The 22,732-nt window shown below is 40.3% G+C and overlaps 1 protein-coding gene across 1 annotated transcript in view; it reads right to left on the minus strand.

Annotated features, from left to right (window-relative positions):
• Positions 1-18,296, minus strand: part of ACTR3B (actin related protein 3B) — a 129,603-nt gene extending 111,307 nt beyond the window's left edge. Inside the window, exon 1 of the mRNA XM_049863358.1 lies at positions 18,145-18,296. Coding sequence (XP_049719315.1) covers positions 18,145-18,188 — 44 coding nt within the window. The 5' untranslated portion in view covers positions 18,189-18,296. The remainder of the gene's footprint in view (positions 1-18,144) is intronic.
• Between the last annotated feature and the right edge of the window lie 4,436 nt (positions 18,297-22,732).

Below are 22,732 nucleotides of genomic sequence, written 5' to 3' on the forward strand. Positions count from 1 at the left end.
ATGCACCAATAAAGAGACAGAGAGTGGCACAATGGATTAAAACACAAGATCCCTCTATATGCTGCCTACAAGAGACACACTTCAGACTTAGAGACACAAACTAAAACTCAGAGGATGGAAAAAAATATATCAAGCAAACAACAATCAAAAAGAGCAGGAGTGGCAATATTAATTTCTGACAAAATAGACTTTAAAGTTCAATCCATCAGAAAGAACAAGGAAGGACACTATATAATGATTAAAGGCACTATACACCAAGAAGATATAACCATATTAAATATTTATGCACCCAATGATGGGGCTGCAAGGTACATAAACTCTATCAGCATTGAAAAGTGAGATAGACAGCTCCACAATTACAGTAGGAGGCTTCAACACACAACTTTCGGTGAAGGACAGGACATCTAGAAAGAAGCTCAATAAAGACACAGAAGATCTAAATGCCACAATCAACCAACTTGACCTCATAGACATATACACAACACTCCACCCAACAGCAGCCAACTATACTTTCTTTTCTAGTGCACATGGAACATTCTCTAGAATAGACCACATATTAGGTCACAAAGCAAACCTGAACAGAATCCAAAACACTGAAATATTACAAAGCATCTTCTCTGAGCATAAGACCATAAAAGTGGAAATCAATAACAGGAAAAGAAATCAAGCACTTGGAAACTAAACAATACCCAGCTCGAAAAAGACTGAATTATAGAAGACATTAAGGATGGAATAAAGAAATTCACAGAATCCAATGAGAATGAAAACACTTCCTATCAGAACCTTTGGGACACAGCAAAAGCTATGATCAGAGGCCAATTTATATCAATAGATGCACATAGCCGAAAAGAAGAAAGGGCCAAAATCAAAGAATTATCCCTACCACTTGAACAAATAGAAAGAGAACAACAAAAGAAACCCACAGGCACCTGAAGAAAACAAATAATAAAAATTAGAGCTGAAATAAATGAAATAGAAAGCAGAAAAACAACTGAAAGAATTAACAAGACCAAAAGCTGGTTCTTTGAAAAAATCAACAAAATTGATAAACCAGCAGCCAAACTGACAAAAGAAAAACAGGAGAAGAAGCAAATAACCCAAATAAGAAATAAGATGGGCGATATTACAACAGATGCAACTGAAATTAAAAGAATCCTATCAGATTACTATGAAAAATTATACTTGAACAAATTTGAAAACCTAGAAGAAATGGATGAATTTCTAGAAACACACTACCTACCTAAACTAACACAAATAGAGGTAGAACAACTAAATAGACCCATAACAAAAGAAGAGACTGAAAAGGTAATCAAAAAACTCCAAAAAAAAAAAAAGCCCTGGTCCAAACTGCTTCACTGCAGAGTTCTATCAAACTTTCAGAGAAGAGTTAACACCACTACTACTAAAGATATTTCAGAGCATAGAAAAGGACAGAATACTACCAAACTCATTCTATGAAGCCAGTATATCCCTGATACCAAAACCAGGTAAAGACACAAGAAAAGAAAATTATAGACCTATATCCCTCATGAATGTAGATGCAAAAATCCTCAACAAAATTCTAGCCAATAGAATTCAACAACATATCCAAAAAATAATTCACCATGACCAAGTGGGATTCATACCAGGTATGCAGGGATGGTTCAACATTAGAAAAACAATTAATGTAATCCATCACATAAATAAAACAAAAGACAAGAATGATACAATTCTATCAATTGATGCAGAAAAGGCATTTGACAAAGTTCAACACTCACTCATGATAAAAACTCTCAGCAAAATACAAATAGAAGGAAAATTCCTCAACATAATAAAGGGCATTTATACAAAGCCAACAGCCAACATCACCCTAAATGGAAAGAGCCTGAAAACATTCCCGTTGAGATCAGGAACCAGACAAGGATGCACTTTATCACCACTCTTATTCAATACTGTGCTGGAAGTCCTAGCCAGAGCAATTAGGCTAGATAAAGAAATAAAGCACATCCAGATTGGCAAGGAAGAAGTCAACGTATCTCCATTTGCAGATGACATGATCTTATACACAGAAAACCCTAAGGAATCCTCCAGAAAACTACTGAAACTAATAGAAGAGTTCAGCAGACGATCAGGATACAAGACAAACATACAAAAATCAGTTGGATTCCTCTACACCAACAAAAAGAACATCGAAGAAGAAATCACCAAATCAATGCCATTTCCGGTAGCCCCCAAGAAAATAAATACTTAGGAATAAATTTTACTAGAGATGTAAAAGACTTATACAAAGAAAACTACAGTACACTTCTGCAAGAAACCAAAAGAGACTTACATGAGTGGAAGAACATACCTTGCTCATGGATAGGAAGACTTACCATTATTAAAATGTCTATTCTACCAAAAGCAATCTATACATTTAATGCAATTCCGATCAAAATGCCAAGGACATTATTTAATGAGATGGAGAAACAAATTACCAATTACATATGGAAGGGAAAGAGGCCCCGGATAAGTAAAGCATTACTGAAAAAGAAGAACAAAGTGGGAGGCTTTACTCTACCTGATTTTAGAACCTATTATACCGCCACAGTAGTCAAAACAGCCTGGTACTGGTATAATAACAGATACGTGGACTAATGGAACAGAATTGAGAATCCAGACATAAATCCATCCACATATGAGCAGTTGATATTTGACAAAGGCCCCAAAACAGTTAAATGGGGAAAAGACAGTCTTTTTAACAAATGGTGCTGGCTTTACTAAATATCCATCTGCAAAAAAATGAAACAAGACCCACAGCTCACTCCATGCACAAAAACTCAAAATGGATCAAAGGCCTAAATATAAAATCTAAAACGATAAAGATCATGGAAGAAAAAATAGGGACAACGTTAACATCCCTAATACATGTCATAAACAGTATACAAAACATTGTAAAGAATGTAGAAGAAAAACTAGATACCTGGGAGCTCCTAAAAATCAAACACCTCACTTCACCAAAAGAGTAAAAAGACCACCTACAGGCTTGGAAAAAGTTTTTAGCTATGACATTTCTGATCAGTGCCTCATCTCTAAGATCTACATAATACTGCAAAAACTCAACTGAAAAAAGACAACCCAATTAAAAAATGGGCAAAAGGTATGAATAACACTTCACTAAAGAAGACATTCAGGTAGCTAACAGATATATGAGGAAATGTTCACGATCATTAGCCATTAGAGAAACACAGATCAAAACTACAATCAGATTTCATCTTACTCCAACAAGGCCGGCATTAATCCAAAAAACACAAAATAATAAATGGTGGAGAGGCTGTGGACAGACTGGAAAACTTCTACACTGCTGGTAGGAATGTGAAATGGTACAACCACTTTGGAAATCGATTTGGCGCTTCCTTAAAAAGCTAGAAAAAGAACTACCATACGATCTAGCAATTCCACTCCTTCAAATACATCCTAGAGAAATAAGAGCCTTTACATGAACAGATATATGCACACCAATGTTTACTGCAGCACTGTTTACAATAACAAAAAGACGGAAGCAACCAAGGTGCCCATCAACAGATGAATGGATAAATTATGGTATATTCACACAGTGGAATACTACTCATTGATAAAGAACACTGAGGGATCTGTGAAACATTTCATAACATGGAGGAACCTGGAAGGCATTATGCTGAGTGAAATTAGTCAGTTGTAAAAGGACAAATATTGTATAAGACCACTAGTATAAGAACTTGAGAAATAGTTTAAACTGAGAAGAAAACATCCTTTTGTGGTTACAAGAGAGGGGAGGGAGGGAGGGAGGGTGAGAGGCATTCACTAATTAGATAGCAGATAAAAAAACTACTTTAGGTGAAGGGAAAGACAGCACACAATACAGGGGAGGTCAGCACAACTGGACTAAACCAAAAGCAAAGAAGTTTCCTGACTAAACTGAATACTTCGAAGGCCAGCATAGCAGGGACAGGGGTATGGGGACCATGGTTTCAGGGGACATCTAAGTCTACTGGCATAATAAAATCTGTTAAGAAAACATTCTGCATCCCACTTTGAAGAGTGGCATCTGGGGTCTTAAACACTAGCAAGCAGCCATCTAAGATGCATCAATTGGTCTCAACCCACCTGGATCAAAGGAGAATGAAGAACACTAAGGACACAAGGCAATTACGAGCCCAAGAAACAGAAAGGGCCACATGAACCAGAGTCTACATCATCCTGAGACCAGAAGAACTAGATGGTGCCCAGCTACAACCGATGACTGCCCTGACAGGGAACACAACAGAGAACCCCTGAGTGAGCAGGAGAGTAGTGGGATGCAGACCCCAAATTCTCATAAGACCAGACTTAATGGTCTGAGACTAGAAAGACCCCAGTGGTCATGGCCCCCAAACCTTCTGTTGCCCCAGGACAGGAACCAATCCTGAAGCCAACTCTTCAGACATGGATTGGACTGGACAATGGGTTGGAGAGGGATGCTGGTGAGGAGTGAGCTTCTTGGATCAGGTGGACACTTGAGACTATGTTGGCATCTGCCTGGAGGGGCGATAAGAGGGTGGAGGAGGTTAGAAGCTGGCAAAATGGACACAAAAGACAGAGTGGATGGAGAGAGCGGGCTGTTTCATTAGGATGAGAATAACTGGGAGTGTGTAGCAAGGTGTATATGGGTTTTTGTGTGAGAGACTGACTTGATTTGTGAACTTGCACTTAAAGCACAATAAAATTTAAAAAAAAAAAGTAAATGTCGGATTTCATTCTTCAATAACTTTCACTTATTTATTTAGTGACCATTTTATGTGTAAGGAGCCCTGGTGATGCACTGGTTACGCACTCTTAAGTGCTTGGTTAAGGCTGCTAACCAAAATGTTGGTGATTCGAACCCACCAGCCACTCTATGGGAGAAGGGTGTGGCAGTCTGCTTCCATGAAGATTACAGCCTAGGAAACCCAATGGGGCAGTTCTACTCTGTCATACAGGGTCACTATGAGTCGGAATCGACTCGACAGCAACAGTTTTTGGTTTAATGATCTGTACTTCTCCCACAAATTGTCCCTAAATCATTTTTCTACTAGAGTTTTAGTATCTTTGTACTAATCTGTATGAACTCTATTATACTGAGGGCATTAATGCTTGCTCATATATAATCTTAATTTTCCCAATTTGTTTGCCTTTCATTACACATTTTCTATAACTGCTTAAGTAGTTTAGGTGGTAAAATCTATCAATTATTTTCCTGAGTAATTTCCTTCATTATGTTTCTATTTTGAAAGTCCCTTTCTATACTAAAATTTAATATTGTTTTCTTTCAGTTTTACGTACATCATATATTTTATCCGAAATGGGAAGAGCCACATCAATCAAATCTTACCATACTGAATACACAAGCAATCAAAACCATTAACTTTTATGTAAAAAGCCCTTGGGTTTTTGCTTGTTTTAATACTACCTTCCATAAGGATACCCGGCACGATGGTGGCAGGCATCATTCTCAAAATACATAAACTGCTTACAAACTGTCAGCCCACAATCTCAAATTCCAAGGCACCTTCCCTGCATCCTCTGGCCTCAGACCTTTTCTCACCTGAGAGTCAGGAAAGATATGCGTAAGCTATGGGAACAGTCAGCAGTGGCATAAAGTGATACCAATAGTCACACCTCTGCTTTTCAACAAATAGTATGTTCTGAAAGTTCAAAAATCAAAACAATATAAAAAGGTATCTATTAAGAAGTCTCACTCTCCCCCCGGTATCTATTAAGAAGTCTCACTCTCCCCCCATACCCGCCCCACTCTCTTGTCTGACTTCTACTCACCTCCTCTCCTTGTGTATCTCTCCAATGTTTTCTTCTGTAATACAAGGTATTCCCCCTAGCATCTTAAACAGTTCTTGTGCAAAAGCCTCTTCCACTCTTGTTAAATACCACAATCTTTCAACAGCAGTAACATGTAGGCTTTGCAGTTCTGCAAAGTCGGGAGAACTAATCTGACTACCATCAACTAAACATAATGATATATAATTGAAATTCCTCCTACAAACAAGTGTCTTGAGCAGAAGGTGACGATGTAAGCTTAATTTATGTTCACAAGTGGAGAAGCTGTGTCTAAGAACAGCGTTTATCACACTCGACACTGCAGGGAGGTTCTTTTGAGACCCCTTTTAAGCCCAGTCTCCCACCCTACCCTTCAGCCACAGCAGCTCTATTCCCTCCTAAGACTGTTTTTTTAAAAATGTGACCTAAACTACATTTGAATATACTCTTGGTAAAAGTAAAATTGTTAGCAGATGTGCACTCCCCAACTGTTCACTGTAAATATACAATCACTTTTTAAAATGTTCCATAGGTTGCTGTATAGAAAAGGTTAGTCTCTGTTTACAGAATGGAGTTCAATATATATTCAGTATTAAGTATCCTATCCAGATTTAAATCTTTTTTTGTTTTTGTCTATTTGATCTACCCATAAATTCTACATTACCTAGTATATCTGTCCATTTCTCCTTCAATCTGCAGCATTTTTGCTCTATGTATTTCAATGTCCTGTTATTTAATAAACACAAAATTATGAGTTATGGATTCTTTGTGGATTTTTGATCATTCTGAGGTGAACTGTGACTTCCAGGCGAGGACAGGGAAAAAAGAACAAAATTTTGGCGGGGAAAAGCTAAGAATCAGAGGTAACTGACATAGAACATGTAAGAAATCCAGCAGTGGCCAAAGCTGAGAACCAACTCAATATACATCAGAAGGTTCTGAAACGGCCACATATGCCAGAGAGTCCATCAGCCTGAGACAGGAAGAACTAGACAGTGCCCAGCTACCACCAATGATGGCCCTGAGAGGGAACACAACAGGAATCCCTGACGGAGCAGGAGAAAAGTGGGGTGCAGATCTCAAATTCTAATAACAAGACCAGACTTAGTGGTCTGACTGAAACTGGAGGGACCCCAGAGATCATGGTCCCCGGACTCTCGGTTAGCCCAAAACTAAATCATTCTCGAAGCCAACTCTTCAGACAAAGATTAGACTGCACTATAAGACATAAAATGATACCGGTGAGGACTGCGCTCCTTAGGTCAAATAGACACATGAGACTATGTGGGCAGCTCTTGTCCAGAGGCGAGATGAGAACGCAGAGGGGGACAGGCGCTGCTAGGATGGACACGGGAAATACGAGGTAGAGAGAAGGAGTAGGCTGTCACATTGTAGGGAGAGCAACTAGGGTCACATAACAAATGTGTGTATGTTTTTGTATGAGAAACTGACAAACTGTAAACTTTCACTTAAAGCACAACAACAACAAAAGATCCTTACAGGCTCAGGAACCAGGAGTTGCACTGGTACCTGTGGAACCGGGACTGAAGGGCCAAGGAGTTAAGTGTGTAGGGCCTAAAGCACGGAGGTCTAGGTGACAGCCAAGGAGAAGCACTTAGATCTCTAGTTCCCCGCCCTGACCCCACACTGCTGGGTGACTGTTCCTCCCTGATCCCTGCATTTGTCTGCAGCTTCGCTCTCTGGAGGATTTAAGAACAGGAGTTTTGGAGCTGCCGTGAGTCGAAATCAACTCAACAGCAAATGGTACTGGTTTGGGATAAAAAGTCAACTGGCATAGATGAGTGTCTCAGTACTAGTTTGGATACTTTCTGAAAATAAACTGATTAACTGCGGGAATGCACACAAAATGCTAAGACATTCTTTCCCATGCCCTATTCCCTTCCCTCGTCAGCTCTCATAACACTAAAAGGTGAAAGTAGCTAATTCTGGGGAAGGACAAGAAAAAGTAGGGGGAACAGTACCCCAAGTGTTTTGTTCTAAGCCTTTTAGCACTATTTGGCTTTTTAAATTATTGTGTATATTATTCTGAAAATTTTTGAAATTTTTAATGAACTAGAAAATAAATAGAATAAACCGTCTGTTCCATTTAAAGTTTTTTGCCTTGCATTCGAATACTCCTGTTTTCTTTTTGTTTGCATTTGTTTGGCAGATTTTTGCCCATCCTTATACTTTCTGGATGACTGTGACTTATATGTAAACAACATATAGTTTTAGTTTAGTAAAAACTTGGAATTTAGTTTTAAACTCAACACCAGATGCATCCATCCATGTGCAACACAGGTCTGACTCTTGTTTTAATTCATAGTCTATCCCTTGTTAATGTCCTTGTTTTGTTTTTCACTCAATAGTCTATTTTCTTAGTTGTTTTCCTTCCTTATAACTTGTATATCTCAAAGGTATGCAATGTCTGCTTTTAGTACTATAGTCTTCTCAATGTATCAAATCCATAAAAAGAAATAGTATCTTAATTACATATTATGAAAGAGGCGACAAGTAGCACAATCTCATTTCTCCACCACCAGCCCCAACTCTAATTCCTTAACATACTGACCCTTTCAGAAATCTTTTTATGGTCTATTACCATTGTTTTGTATTATTTAAATTTGAATCAGCATTTATTCAGTTATCACAACTGATATTTTGATAGTTCAACCTCTTCATTCATGGATTTCATCTTTCAGTAGGCTGGATTATTACTTGGCTGCAAGTAGCTTTTTCAGTGAGATTCAAGAACACTACGTGAGCTTCTGCACATTTCAAAATATCATTACTTTAATGACATCCCAATCTAATCCCACTGTGCCCACCCCCCCTTCACCCCCCCCCCCCCCCCCCCCCCGCCACACACACATCAGTTCATTGCCTTCTGGCAAATTATACTGCTGGAAAGTTTGAGACTGAGCTGATTGGTTTTTTCCGTTAGAAAAATTTTAGAGTTTTTTTTTTTGAAAAAAAAAAATTGTTTTCCTGTTTAAGATCCTATTCTTTATCATTCAGGTTTTGTAAGTTCACCAAGGTATGACTCCATTCTAATGACTCTACTAAATTTCTTCCAGTTCAATGTGCCTTTACATCTATATAATTACATGGTCCTTTGTTTCAGAAAATTTTTATTTCTGAATGTTTCTTCTTTTTCATTTACTCTATTCTCTTCTTCTAAAACACCAACTTGGACTACATTGGATCTCTCTGGCTCTCCCTCATAGCTTCCACTTGCTGCTAATCACTAAGCACTATTATTCCTTTACTCTTTCCCACGGTGTCTGTGTAATTTCCTCAAACTTACACTCTATGTAACTGTCTGAGATGTTAGCATCTAACACGGATTTTGTTTCTGAATGACTTTATTTTTTCCTTCTATTTGCTCACACCTCACCTCCTGTTATTTTCCCTTTAATCATCCTGAATCACTTTTTTGCTCTCATTTTATTGATCCCAAGTTCTCCTTAACTTTTTTGAAAGCGAGAGGTTCTTGTCTAAAATTCTACTGATTTCTGAAGTAACTATTCTTCCAAAGTACATTTTTCACCTACTTTTGCTTGTCAGGTCCCTTTCCTTATTTTCTACACATAGGCCCAATGCTGGGTCCTTTCTGCCCATTACTCAGTTTTGAATGGGGAGATTCCTTCCGAACCTGCTGTTTGCTCAAAAACAAATGACTCTTCTCCTTGCTTACATAGGCACGGAATATCTATGGCTTGTAATCTCTGTGCAGTACTTGAGCTGTTTAGAGGAAGAAAAGGGAAAGAATTAGCTGGAACAGTAGGCAGCCAGAGCTCTCAATTTGGGTATACTTTCCCACTAATTCTAATAAATCCTTTGTTCTGGTGACACATTCAGTTCCAAAGCATGTGGGGGAAAAGGGTCAAAGAGGATATGGCCCATCTTAGACGTCAGCAATTCCCCCTCAGGTCATTCTCAGTGATTTTTCCCTTTAGGAAGCCAGTTCAAAGAAAATAAAGACGGTACACCAAAACCAAACCCATCGCCATTAAGTCAAATTCCATCTCAGTGCAACCTTATGGGACGGAGTAGAACTGCTGCATAGGGTTTCCAAGGCTGCAAATCTTTACAGAAGCAGACTGCCACATCCTTCTCCCACAGAGCAGCTAGTGGGTTCGAACAGCCAGTCTTTTGGCTAGCGGCCGAGGGCTTAACCACTGCACCACTGGGGCTCTTTCCAAAGACAGTATAACCACTAGAAAATACAGCATACCGGTGTGGTCCCTCTTTCAGCTCAGCATCTCCGGCAACTCTGTACCATGGATATGAGTTACTGCCAGAGTATGTATTCTTTGCCAGTGGCCTTTTCTTCCCTCTGTTCCCAGATCTCCAGTTAGCACTGTGAGTGGTGCCATTCAGAGACTTCTCATTTAAGCTCAGACACCTGCGACCAGCCAGAGATTTGCGGAACTGTCAAATCTCAGTATCCTCCCACAGTGGGTCCACACTTCACCGTAAGCCTCATAAAATGTGGTGTGAGTTGTAGCTATTTTCTTCTCTAGTTTTGGTTAGTTTTGTTAATTTTGGGAGGCTCAAAGAAGGAGTGTTAAATGAATGTAAATTTATACCATCATATGTCCAACAAAGTTTTAAAGAACTTTTAATATGAAAAAGATACATGATATATGGAAGAATCAATGCCATTAATACTTCAGAGTACTTTTCATAAGTGAAATTCTGTGGTGATTACAAGGGAGAAAGTACAGCAATTAATGTCTCTATATTCTGGCAACGCAGGTACAATACAACCACCAAAAAGTGGGGATAGAGGAAAACAGGCAGCACACACAAATGAAATAAGCTTTCTGATTACCTAATTAGAAGCAGAAGAATTTTTTTTTTTTTTTTTTTCAAATTGGATGCTGGGAGGGAATGGGAGGAGAAGAGGAAATTACAGACTAATTTCAATGTGCTCTAGAGAGAACCAATAAAAAATAGCCACAAATAAAAGGCCTACATATAAAGGTAACCATTAGAACAAAGGAAACCCTGGTGGCATGGTGGTTAAGTGTTATAGCTGCTAACCAAGAGCACAGCAGTTCAAATCCACCAGGTGCTCCTTGGGAACTCTATGGGGCAGTTCTACTCTGTCCTGTAGGGCTGCTGTGAGTTGGAATTGACTCGATGGCCGTGGGTTTGCTTTGGTTTTGGCTATTGGAACAAAAATGCAATCCTTCATAAAATCCACCAAAAAAAAAAAGGATTAATCAAATAAAATTGACTACATGGTAAAAAATTATATTAAAATATAATAAAATCAACAGATGAATGGATGAACAAAATGTGGTATGTACATACAATGGAATACGACTCAGGCAGTAGGAGAAATGAAGTCTTAATGCACGCCACAATATGGACGGAGCTTGAACGCATTACGCCGAGTGAAATAAGTCAATCATGAAAAGGCAAATATTTTATGACCTCACTTATACAAAAAGGCAAAGAAAAAAAAAAGCCAAATGTACAAAAGACAAAAAAAAAAAATGTATAAAGAGATCAAAGTTTATTAGTGGTCACCAGGGATGGGAGAGAGGGGAAAATGGAGATTAACAGGGATGGAAAAATCACACTGATTAACAGCAGGGTTACACAGCCAATTTCTGTAACTGCTGTCAATAAGTTGTACACTTGCAAAAAGTTGAACTGGCAAAAGCTGTGTGACAGACATATTTACAATGACAAAAGACAGAGAGTAGCTGCTGAGGCTGCTTATGTACAACCAAAAACCTCATGGGATTTGATTCCTCAGTTTGGAGGTTTAGGGTCAAGGTTCTATGGGCCATCTGTAAATAGGCCTAATAATGTGTTTAGCACTTCTGTTCTATCTCCCAGTTCACTGGGTAGCACCTGGGGTAATAAAGCTTGCAAGCAGACATACAAGGCACAACAATTGGTGTCTATTCACCCGGAGCAACACAGTAAGGAGAGTCAGGTATTGGAGGAGGAAATGGAACGTGTGGCTAACTGTCTCCATGAACAATTGCCTCCTTTGCTGTGAGACCAGAAGAAATGGATGGTGCCTGGCTATCATTACTGAACATTTTGATCAAGGATCCTACAGCGGAATCCTGATCAAAAGGGGGAAAATACAGAAGTTTCAATTCTCATGGACTCCAGACTTTCTGGTGCCATGGAAGCTGGATAAACCCCTGAAACTACTGCCTTGAGATAATCTTTAAACCTTAAACCAGAAATATCTCTGAAGTCTTCTTAAAAACAATAGCCTAGCTTAACTAATAAAAAATGTCTGCCTTGACCATTATGCTCTTTTAAGAACTATCTGCTGTATTTTTACACAAATAACGTGCACTTTCTACATTTGTTTGCCAACTGCTCCCTCCCCCCGTGAGGTATTTTTGTAACTGTGCCATGCTAATTTTTTTACAGCAACATATAAAGAAACTGGCATAGTGGTGCTTATGTAAAGACCTCATGGGGGAAGAGGCGGTTGGCAAACAAACACAGACGGCATGCGTTATTTGTGTAAAAATATGGTCTATGGAATCAAATTGACAACAGCAACTCAAAAGATTAGACAGGAAACTTTGGGGGCAATACGTTTATGTTAATGGGGAAGGAACAACTCAGAAAAGGAGAGTGAGAAGGTTGCACAACTCAAAGAATGTAATCAACGTCAATGAGTTATACATGTAGAAACTGTTGAATTGGTGTATGTTTTGCTGTGTATATTCTCAACAACAAAATGAGTACAACTTTACCATATAAATCAAATGATAAATTGATTTATATTTATATAAATCAATATGGTAAAACTTAGGCCAAATATATTCATATCAATAAATGTAAGTGGGCTTTGCTCGCCTATTTAAAGAAAACCTTTTCATGCGGCTAACGAAGCAAAACGCAACACGAAACGAGTTCTTGAGACAGGGCTAAAACAAACAATTCAGAAAGGATAGCAATAAAAGAATTGGGCAAATACATGCCAGGAAAACACAAAAAAAGAAATCAGGGACCACTTACGTAAAAAGAACGCTTCATAATGCTAAAACAACAACTCACATAAAGAAGCAAGTTATCAGCAGGGAGATGCCCGATAATGCGGCAAAAACTTTCATAAAGCAGAAACTACAGGAGACGTATGGAAAAACACACCAATAACAGGAGACCCTTACATACTATTCTCAGTTCAAGTAGACCAAGTGAATCAAAAACTGGTAATACTATACTCACCAAACCAAATCTACTGCCTATAGGACAGAGTAAAACTGTCCTACGGGGTTTCGAAGGCTATAATCTTTACGGAAGTAGGCTGCCACATCTTTGTCCCATGGAGCAGCTGGTGAGTTCCAACCACCAACCTTTCAGTTAGCAGCCAAATGCTTAACAACTGTGCCACCAGGGCTCCAGTAAGACTACAGAAGACCTAAGTTACATAATTAACAAGACAGTTCATACAGTGAACGCTGAACTCACCAACAGAGAATATACTGCCTTTGCAAGTGTATACAAAACTGATAAGACCACAGCTCAGTAAAGTCCAAAGAAGAGAAATAATACAAATAGCACTCTCTGGCCATAGTGTAATAAAACCAGAAATTAAAAACAATAAGGTTCCTCTACTTAAAAATTCAAAATATGCTAGTACATAAATATTGAGTCAAGAGGTAAATTCAAAACTAAAACGCGGAAATTTCTTGAAAATAATGATAATGAAAAACCATGTCATAATCTAAAGGATATCTATAACTAAAAACAATATCAGCAAAATGTTTATAGTATTTTATAGAAAAAATAAACTTAACACCAACTCAAAAACAAAAAACCAAAACAAGGGAAAGCAGGAAGAAAAACAAAGATAAAACCAGATATACATGAGTCAAAAAACAGAAAACTAATAGAGCTAAAAAACCCTAGAGCTGATACTTTAAAAAGGTCCACAAACTAGACAAGGTATAGCTAAACCAAACCAGAAAATACGGGAGAAAACAAAAATACACAAGGCGGAAATTTTTTTTAAAGGCTATTTTTTTTTAAATCATGACTACACAAAAATCAAGAGACTACTATCTAAATACAATTGAAAATCTAGATGAAGCAGATTTTTTTTACACAGTACAACATACCAAAACTGACCCCAATAGAGAAAATCTAAACAAACATGAGAGAGATAGGGTGAATAGCATAAGAACTCTGCCACGAAAAAGCATTAAACTTAGACAGTGTCACAGGGGAATTCTGCCAAGACTTGAAAACCCAGATAATCCCAATGCTACTTAAAAACTACCCAATAATACTATTCCAGAGCATAGCAAAAGAAGGAAAACTTCTCTATTTGATAAAGTGTTAACACTGACCCCAAAACCTGACAAAGATCCACCAAAAAACAAAAACTATCAATCACTCTTATTTTTGCTTCAAAAATCTTAAAATATATTAAAGAAAATATTAACAAAAGAATCACACCTACACATTCAAAAATAAGGCATCGTGCCTAAGAAAACCCACTGCTGTCAAGTTGATTCCGACTCACAGCTACCCTATATGGAGGACAGAACAGAACTGACCCATAGGGTTTCCAAGGAGCTGCTGGTAGATTTTAATTGCCAACCTTTTGATTAGCAGCTGTAGCTCTCCAAAGCTCTTAACCACTGTGCCACAAGTGCATCATGCCTAAGTGGGGTTTATTTCAGAACGTAAGAGTGGTACAATACAAGGAAATCCATTAATAAATCCATCATATTAAAAAGCTAGGAAAGAAAACTACACGTTCTACTGAATGATAAAGATACCTGAAAACAACCAACACCCATTCCTGTTGTAAATATTCCAAAAAATAGAAATTGATGGATACTTTCTTAATATTAGAAACCCTGGTGGTGTAGTGTTTAACAGCCACGGCTGCTAACCAAAAGGTCAGCAGTTCGAATCCACCAGGCACTCCCTGGAAACTCTATGAGGCAGTTCTACTCTGTTCTATAGAGTCGCTATGAGTCAGAATCAACTGGTGGCATTGGGTTTGGTTTTTTTTAGTTGTTTCTCAACATCATATATATGCATTTGTATATATACTCACTGCCGTTGAGTCGATTCTGACTCACAGCGACCCTATAGGACAGAGTAGAACTGCCCCATAGAGTTTCCAAGGAGCGCCTGGCAGATCTGAACTGCCAACCTCTTGGTTAGCAGCCATAGCACTTAACCAGTACGCCACCAGGGTTTCCTATGTGTATATATAGATATATTTATGTGCATATGTATGTGTGGATATGTTTGTGTATGTGTATGCATGCCTGTGTGTGTGTGTGCATGTGTATAACTCCCTCCAAAAGCCAGCACCTTACTTATTGAGGAAATGACAAAAAGTCAGGAGCAAAAGACTAATGCCTGCAACTCTAATACCATTTAACACTGTTTTAGAGTGATGGGCCAATGCAGTGCATCAAGAAAAAACAATCAGAGTCCCAAGAAACAGAAACAAAGAAGTAAAACAATCTCTACTTGCCAATGACAAGATTATGTATCTGGAAAATCCAAAAGGTCAACAAGTTTGACAACAGGGAAGCTCCTCAGAGGCTCAGCTGCTGGGGAAATTACGAACTCCACTGGAAGAGGACTCTTGGAAGCTTGTACCTGGTCTCCTACAGAATTCACCCCACAGGCCCCTTCCCTTTGCTGATTTTTCTTCCTCTCCTTTCTCTGTAATAAATCTTAACCTTGAGCAACATGATATGCTGAGGCCTGTGAGTCTTCCTAGCAAATCATTACAAACAGAGGTCCTGGGGCTCTGGACATAGCCAAATATATGAAGAGCTTCTCAAAATAAAGAAAACTCACAAAAAAATAGGCAAGGGAAATGGACAGAAAAAAAAAATGCACACAGCTCTTAATCATAGGAAAAGATGCTCATCTTTCCACACTAGAGTATAAAAGTTCAAATTAAAACCACAGTGATATACCATTTCTTACCTCTTTCTTAAACTGGTAAAAATCAAATGTTAGTAGTTGGCAAATCTGGATGAAGAGTATATAGCAGGGCTTTTTTTGTACTCTTCTTGCAAATTTTCAGTAGATTTGAAATTATTTTCAAATTAAAAACGCAAAAATATTTTTAAAATATTCATTAAGAAAGTCTGATTAAGAGAAGTAAAACTGGTAGTGAAATATTCTTTAAATAGACAAGCTTTATCTTTGGGTCAAGGAGGTCATTCTTGGTCAATATTATCCTGACTCCCAGCACACTGTGCTCCCTGAGTTGGCTCTTATGGGTTATTAGAGGATGCTAGGCTAGCAGGATGAAATTTATTAGCTATTAAAAAAAAAAAAAGTACTGTGTAAGACAGTCTATAAAATCACCCATGCCCACTAAGTATAATTCAAAGTGAATTTTTCCTTTTAGGATTTAGTACTAGAAAAAGCTTTTTCACCTGAGAAAGTTACTTCTCTTTCTTCCTGATGACAAGAATTACGTACCTGACAATGCCTCATGATATCAAACAGGAAGACTAAGGTCAAATGTGAGGCCCAATGACAGCAACACTGGCCTCAAGTTTAGGGGTGATCTCCCAGGCCCATTCTTTTCCTTGGTCCCTCTTATCTTTATCTACATTTTAACACTTTGTATTCTATTTTGAGGTAAAACTCAACCCAGAAAACAGTATTAGCTCTCTGGGAAATACAAGGGCTACTAGCATGATATTTTGAAGTTATTATCTCGGAGTGAGCAAAATGACATTTATCATTTACCTCAAAAGGTCAAAAATGAGCACCACACTTTAGATATTTATAAGAAGAATAATGAGTAAGGTCCCCAGCTTACAAATATTAAAGGTATTACAAACTCTATGGGTATTACTTTAATGCTACCAGCAAGGAATGCTTTATATTTCAATTCCTTTTACAAGACTAAAAATAGAAAAACAAAATTCTAACGTGCAAATGTGGGAATAAAAACACTTTCACCTGTTGTCTCCACTCTTGATACAACCAGATTGGGGGGGGGGGTGCGGGTTGAACACTGAGCTTAAGGAGTCAATGGAAATGAGTAAGGGAGCCAACAGTTTCTCCCAGAGGTTTCATTCTCCACAGTAATTCTGTCTTGTATTTCGGGCAGCAAAGTAACTCCTAAAATAGCGAGCCACAAAACTTCTGGTAAAATGTGTATTTCGAAAAGAACTAGCACAAGCAAAGAGGCAGTTTTTCCCAGTTTATAACCACCACTGGTAGCTCCAGCAGCAAAATGAAAGAAGGACTGGAAGGGGATGGGCTGTAGCAAACTGAAGACGACACCCCCACAAGGTTGTCAAGGAAACCAAAACCAAGTGGATTTTTCTACAGAAAAGATTCAAGGCTAAAGTGAACATGCCATGGAATATTTTGTGACCAAAGATGATTAAAATCCCTTCTTGAAAATCTTTAAGAGACTAAATTTAATTCCAGGCTATTATTAAGTACTTCATCCGTAATTTTTTTTTTCATTCATAAGGCTGGCAGGCAATCTTGAATCTCCAAACTACCAGCACGTATATTCAGCAATCACCTTCCTGAGATCAGCTACGCTCGACCCACTGAAAGAACAGAACATTTCCTCAGTTCTCTGCTGCAGATCTTGACAACGTTAGAAGCAATCACAATTCAAAAAGTTAAGAAAAAAAAAAAAAACTATCCCACAAACCACCTTTCCCAAATTTAGACTCTGTTTTTCAAAATGTGGTCTTTTTAACCACATCATTTTTAGGCTAAAAAGCTAATCTATGTAAAATGAAGCAAGCGCTAGCAAGAATTCACCCCCTCAACGAGCCATTTAACACTGGAGAAGAGCAGGGTGGACAGCAGAGGAACCCCAGGTTGGCAGGTCCGTGTAAATACCTGCATAAGCAGGTGTGCCGAGAGCAATAAAGTGCACCTGAGGGCACAGAGTGAGCGTCAGTGAAGAGTGGCGGAGGCAGCAGTAACGTGCAAGGCGTGTGCAGTCTTTAATACCTAAATAAGGGGGTACTCTAGCGACAGGGGGTGCAGAGTGGGGCTGCGCGTCCAGGGTGTCCACCCCGACCCGGCGCACTGGGGAAGGCGTGGGCGAACCGGGGCAGGTTCGTAGGGGGCGCGGTGTCACCCCAGTTCTCCTCCCCCCTCACGGCGAGGGGCCTCTCCGCGTGGAGCTGGACAGACGCCCCACTAAAGGCAGGATATCCGAGGGAAAAGGGCGGCGCTGTGCAGGCTGAAGTCACGACCCCGCCGGGCCCGGCACGCGTGGCTGCAGGGCGCGAGACCCGGGGTCCGCGGCTGGATGCCAGGGTCCGGGGACGCCGCGAGCGCCGAGGGGCAGGGACAGGGCGCCGGCGGCCGGGGGGTGCGGACGGCGCGGGCTCTTACCCGGTGCCACAGTCCACCACGCAGGGAGGCAGGGAGCACGCCATGCTCGGGAGCCGCGGGCGCGCCCCGCTGGGCCCCACCGGCGGGCGGGCCAAAGCACCCACCTGGCCGCGCCGCCTCGCCTGCCCGCCCGCGGGGACGCCGCTCCGCCGCCCGGCCACGCCCCGCGGCGCCGAGCCCGGGGCCAGGATGCTCCGCGCGTACCACGTGACCCCCTCCGTCCGGGCCGAGCGCGGCGCGGGCACACCCCACCGGCTCCCGGCGCCATCTTCAGTGCTGGCAGCGGGCTTCATTGCCCGTACATCCTGGGAGGGGAGGTGAACCCTGGGGCTGGAGAGATTGATGTTTATTTTTAACTGACTTAAAGTGAAGATGACCCTATTTTCGAGACCTGGCTTCCCTCATCCTTTAAGTCTCAGCTCAGATGTCACCTTCTCAGAGTTGTTCCTGAGCACTGTAACTAGGTTCTCTCCTCACACTTTATTCTCTAGCTCAGCAATGTGTTGCTTTCGTTCATAGCACTTAGAGCAAATCTTTTATATTTATTGATTTTCTAGTCTGTCTCCCCCCATTGTACTATCAGCTCCGATAGGGCAGAGCCAATGTATCTTATTCACCGTTGATTACCTGGGGCTTAGCACAGTATTTGGTACATACATAGGAAGAACCCAAATGTTTGTTGAATGAGTAACTTCCACCATAAACAAAAAAATTTTTTTTTACTATTAGAATTATTACACCTAGCAGAACACTGGGCCCTTTCTTCTACAGAAGAAAAGTCTTTAAAGTATATGCATGGCCAACATTAAGAAATTAATGACTTTACGTTAACACCACACCACCTAGCCAAGATCATTACCCGAATATGTCTTCAAGTATCGAGATAAGATTATCATCCAAAAGTTCTGACCAAAACCAGGGACCAAAGTAGACAAATATCTACCTACTATGTTATGAGGGTACTGAAAGTCCACCTTGCTTTATGCTTCCTCCTCTATCGTAATTTCTTGACATTAATTTTTTACGAACTTATTGGAGACATGTCATTTCATTTAGTTTTAACTAATGTTTAAAGCATTATGTTTATTTCCTAGGATCACTTCCAATATCATTCCTTTTTTTACCTAAAAGAATCAGATAGAACTCAGACCTAGAACATTTTCAGGGTAACTGAAGAGAGAAGAAGATGATGAGAGAAAAGTGAAAGATTGGATGTGTGGAACAACACTAGTATAGGACCGAAGGCAGCAGACAAAAGATTAACTTCTACTTTGTGGTTTGCCAAGGCCTTACCCAGCTCCCACATTTTCACAGTAATGGCCAGAACATGGTAGATAAATGCTAGCATTGCAGACTGTTGGCTTGACACTACCGTGTCTTTTATTTCATTCAGTCATTTAATGCATACAGGCGCCTGCTATAAGTCAGACGTTGTATTAGACCCTAAGCATGTGACAGTGAGCTGGATGCTCACAGTTTCAGCCCTCAAAACCTTGGCATCTAGTGAGGGGACATGACAGTGAACAGGCAATCGCAATACAATGTGGTAAGTGCTAAGTTAGGGCAAGTCTGGGGTGCCTGGAAAGCCATTAGAAGGGCATTAACCCTGACTTGACAGTCAGTGAAAGCTGCTCAGAGCAATGGTGAGAACAGGGAGTAGCTGGGTGGAGGAGAATGCAGAATGGGAGAGTGTTTCTGGATGAGAAACAGTATGTGCAAAAGCCAGGAAGGCCTCGAGGCCCATCTATGGCCCAGTCTACTTTACCAGGGAAGAAACCTTGGTAGGAATTTGGTGCCAGCTGGTAAGCAACAGTGTGCTTTTGTGGGGAGCGTCCCCTTTGCATAGGACTTATTGGAAATATTGGCCAGTCAGCAGCTGTCAGAAATAAAAGATCAGGGGCTCTGATTTTAACTATTTCCTCTAGATACCAATAACCCTTGATCTATCATTTAAGATTTTTTTTTCCCATGGGGGCAACATAAAACCTAACCAAAAATGGCATAAGTAGTGAGGACATTTTATCTTCTCTTGTAATAGGAAATCCAATAATTCCAGGATAATTCAACAACTCAATGACATCTTCATGAACCTGTACATTCTGTCCTACTAGCCTCAGCAGGTTGGCCTTTGTCCTCAAGCTCGTCCCCTTCAAGTTAGGAGATGGCTGAGGCAGCTCCGTGTATCACAACCACGATGGACAAAGGCGGGTAAAAGAAATGCCCCCTTTTGATTACCTTTCTAAGAGGGAGGGGAAGGGTTTATTGGAAGTCCCCCAGCAGCCTCCCTTCTTGTTTCATTAACCAGCCTTTGCCAAAACCAGTTATTTCACAGGGGAACTAACATACCGTGATTAGTCTTAGACTATTGAAGATGACCCTCTCAGGCTGGAGAGATGCCCTGTGTCCTCCGGAGCATATGGCTGCTCATACCTGCCTGAGAATGGTTTTGATCAGTAAGAAGGAGGATGGCCGTTGGTATGCAGCAAATAGTTGCTGCTTCACTCATAATTTTTGTAATTAAACAGAATGTCTAACTCCCCTGTCTTTTCGCACGCTCGCTGCTTGGAATTGTCCCTTAAACAACTTATCCTTGTTGGCTAAGCTTGTGCTTTGGTGCCTCTGAGAAGCTTTCCCTTAATTTCATACATAGATTACCCCCTTTCTCCTCTGCGCTCACAGGGAGCCTTGTCCATCCTTCCACCTCAGCACTTATTTGATCACACGGTAGTTGGTTACAGACCTATCACCCCCAGTAGACAGGGTCTCCCCGTGGGTATGACTGTGTCATATATTTTTATATCTCTGGTTCATGGGACACTACCTTGTAGCCACTCAGTGAATAGTTATTGAATAAATGAAAGTCATTTGGCAGTTTTTAAACCTCCCAATTACTCGCAACATTTGCTTTTATTGTCTTTGTTGTTATCAAAAGCAAATACAGGTGAATGTTGTGTATAATCTCTTGTTTTCTGAATGTTTTTATACTCTTTTTCTGTGAATTCTCAACACATTTTTCTCTCGCTCTTCTTATATTTAAACTCATGTGGATCAGAAACTGATTGCATGCTTTCTACATCTACCGAGAAATAACCCTCACATTCTGTAAGAAGTACTTAAAGTACAGTCTTTATTACCTGGACTGCTAGGGAGGTTTTCTCCCTCCACTAAACAGGCTGTGAAATTCTTGCTACTAAATGCACATTAACCTAGGATTTTTCCCTCTGAGTCTCCCTGATTTGTGTCTGGTGTTGTACTTACAAGAGTAAGGTCTTAGTTACCTTCTTTAGCAGGAAGAAGCACCTCTTTATTGTGCTTCTACCCAAAAATGACCTCCTCCTTCATCCCCATCCCAACAGGCAGGAACCTAGATACTTCACACTCCCTGTCCTGAAGTTAGCCTCTCTTCATTGTTGGACTGCATGACTGTTTCATAACTGCTGTCCTGAGTACAGCATCATCCCAGCGCTGCACTTGAGCGAGCATTTAACAAACACTTTGGGGTTCTGGTAATGGTGTGTATTTATGCATATGAAGATCACTTAAAAAACAAAATAATTGGGGCTTAGAAATTGTCTGTCTAATGGATTTTAGTCAATGAGAACTCAGACAATGTGATCTTAATTTCCTGCATGTGGCTAGTTTTACTGGGCCTCGAAGAAAAAAGAACACGACAACTAAAGGCTCTCTTCAAACCTGCCCACCTAGCAGTCTCTATGGATCTTAAATCTCAGAGCTGGGAGCGGGAGCGATCTGTGTGTTCTCTGTTGCCATGAGGATGCAAGCAGAGAAAAGGCGACCAGAAAAATTAGTACCCTGTTCCTTTCCAAGGAGCTGGCACCCTCCTTGAAGAGGAAGGTGCTGTCACAGCACTCAGTGGACCTCCCTGATACCTTGGCAACAGTGGGAAAAAGGATCCAAACTAGAGGTGATTGCTGGAGCACGCTTACTGTATCAGAGAGTTGATAACAGACCAAAAAGCACAAAATAAACTGTTACAGAAGTCACCTAAAGCACCGAATGTACGCAGATAAACTTAGCTGTGTTTCTGCCTCCATTAATAGCAATTAGATGACTCCTTCCTGCTCCCGTCCCACACCAGCGGCAGCCAGGTCCTGTTCATTCGATCCCACCACATGCCTTGTTTCTATACCTCTAGTTTTCATTCCCACTCTTGCTCTTGCTGAGCTATTCAGGAGCCTCCTACTCGCCACCCAGTCTCTAGGCTTTTGCCTCTTCAATGCATCTTTTTGGCAAACTACACTTCCATGCGGGGCATCATTACAAAATACAATCATATGTATATAAATGATTGTATATATACGACATGTATATATCATGTCATTCTTCTTTCCCCAAAACCTTCAGTGATTCCCTATCACTTATGGAATTTGGTCCAAACACATATTATGGAACCCTTCAGGGTCTTCTGTGACATGCTCCCAAGTCACCTTTCTAATCTCATCTCAAGTTTCATCCCTTGGCACATCTGGGCAAACCAGACAACACACAGTATCCTTCCAAACCTCTGTATCATCAGCCTTCATGCAGCTCCCTCCATCTAGAGTGTCCTCTTCATCCTGCAAGACTC

The sequence above is a fragment of the Elephas maximus genome, chromosome 20 (assembly GCF_024166365.1).
Source record: "Elephas maximus indicus isolate mEleMax1 chromosome 20, mEleMax1 primary haplotype, whole genome shotgun sequence".
In the NCBI taxonomy this organism is placed as follows: domain Eukaryota; kingdom Metazoa; phylum Chordata; class Mammalia; order Proboscidea; family Elephantidae; genus Elephas; species Elephas maximus.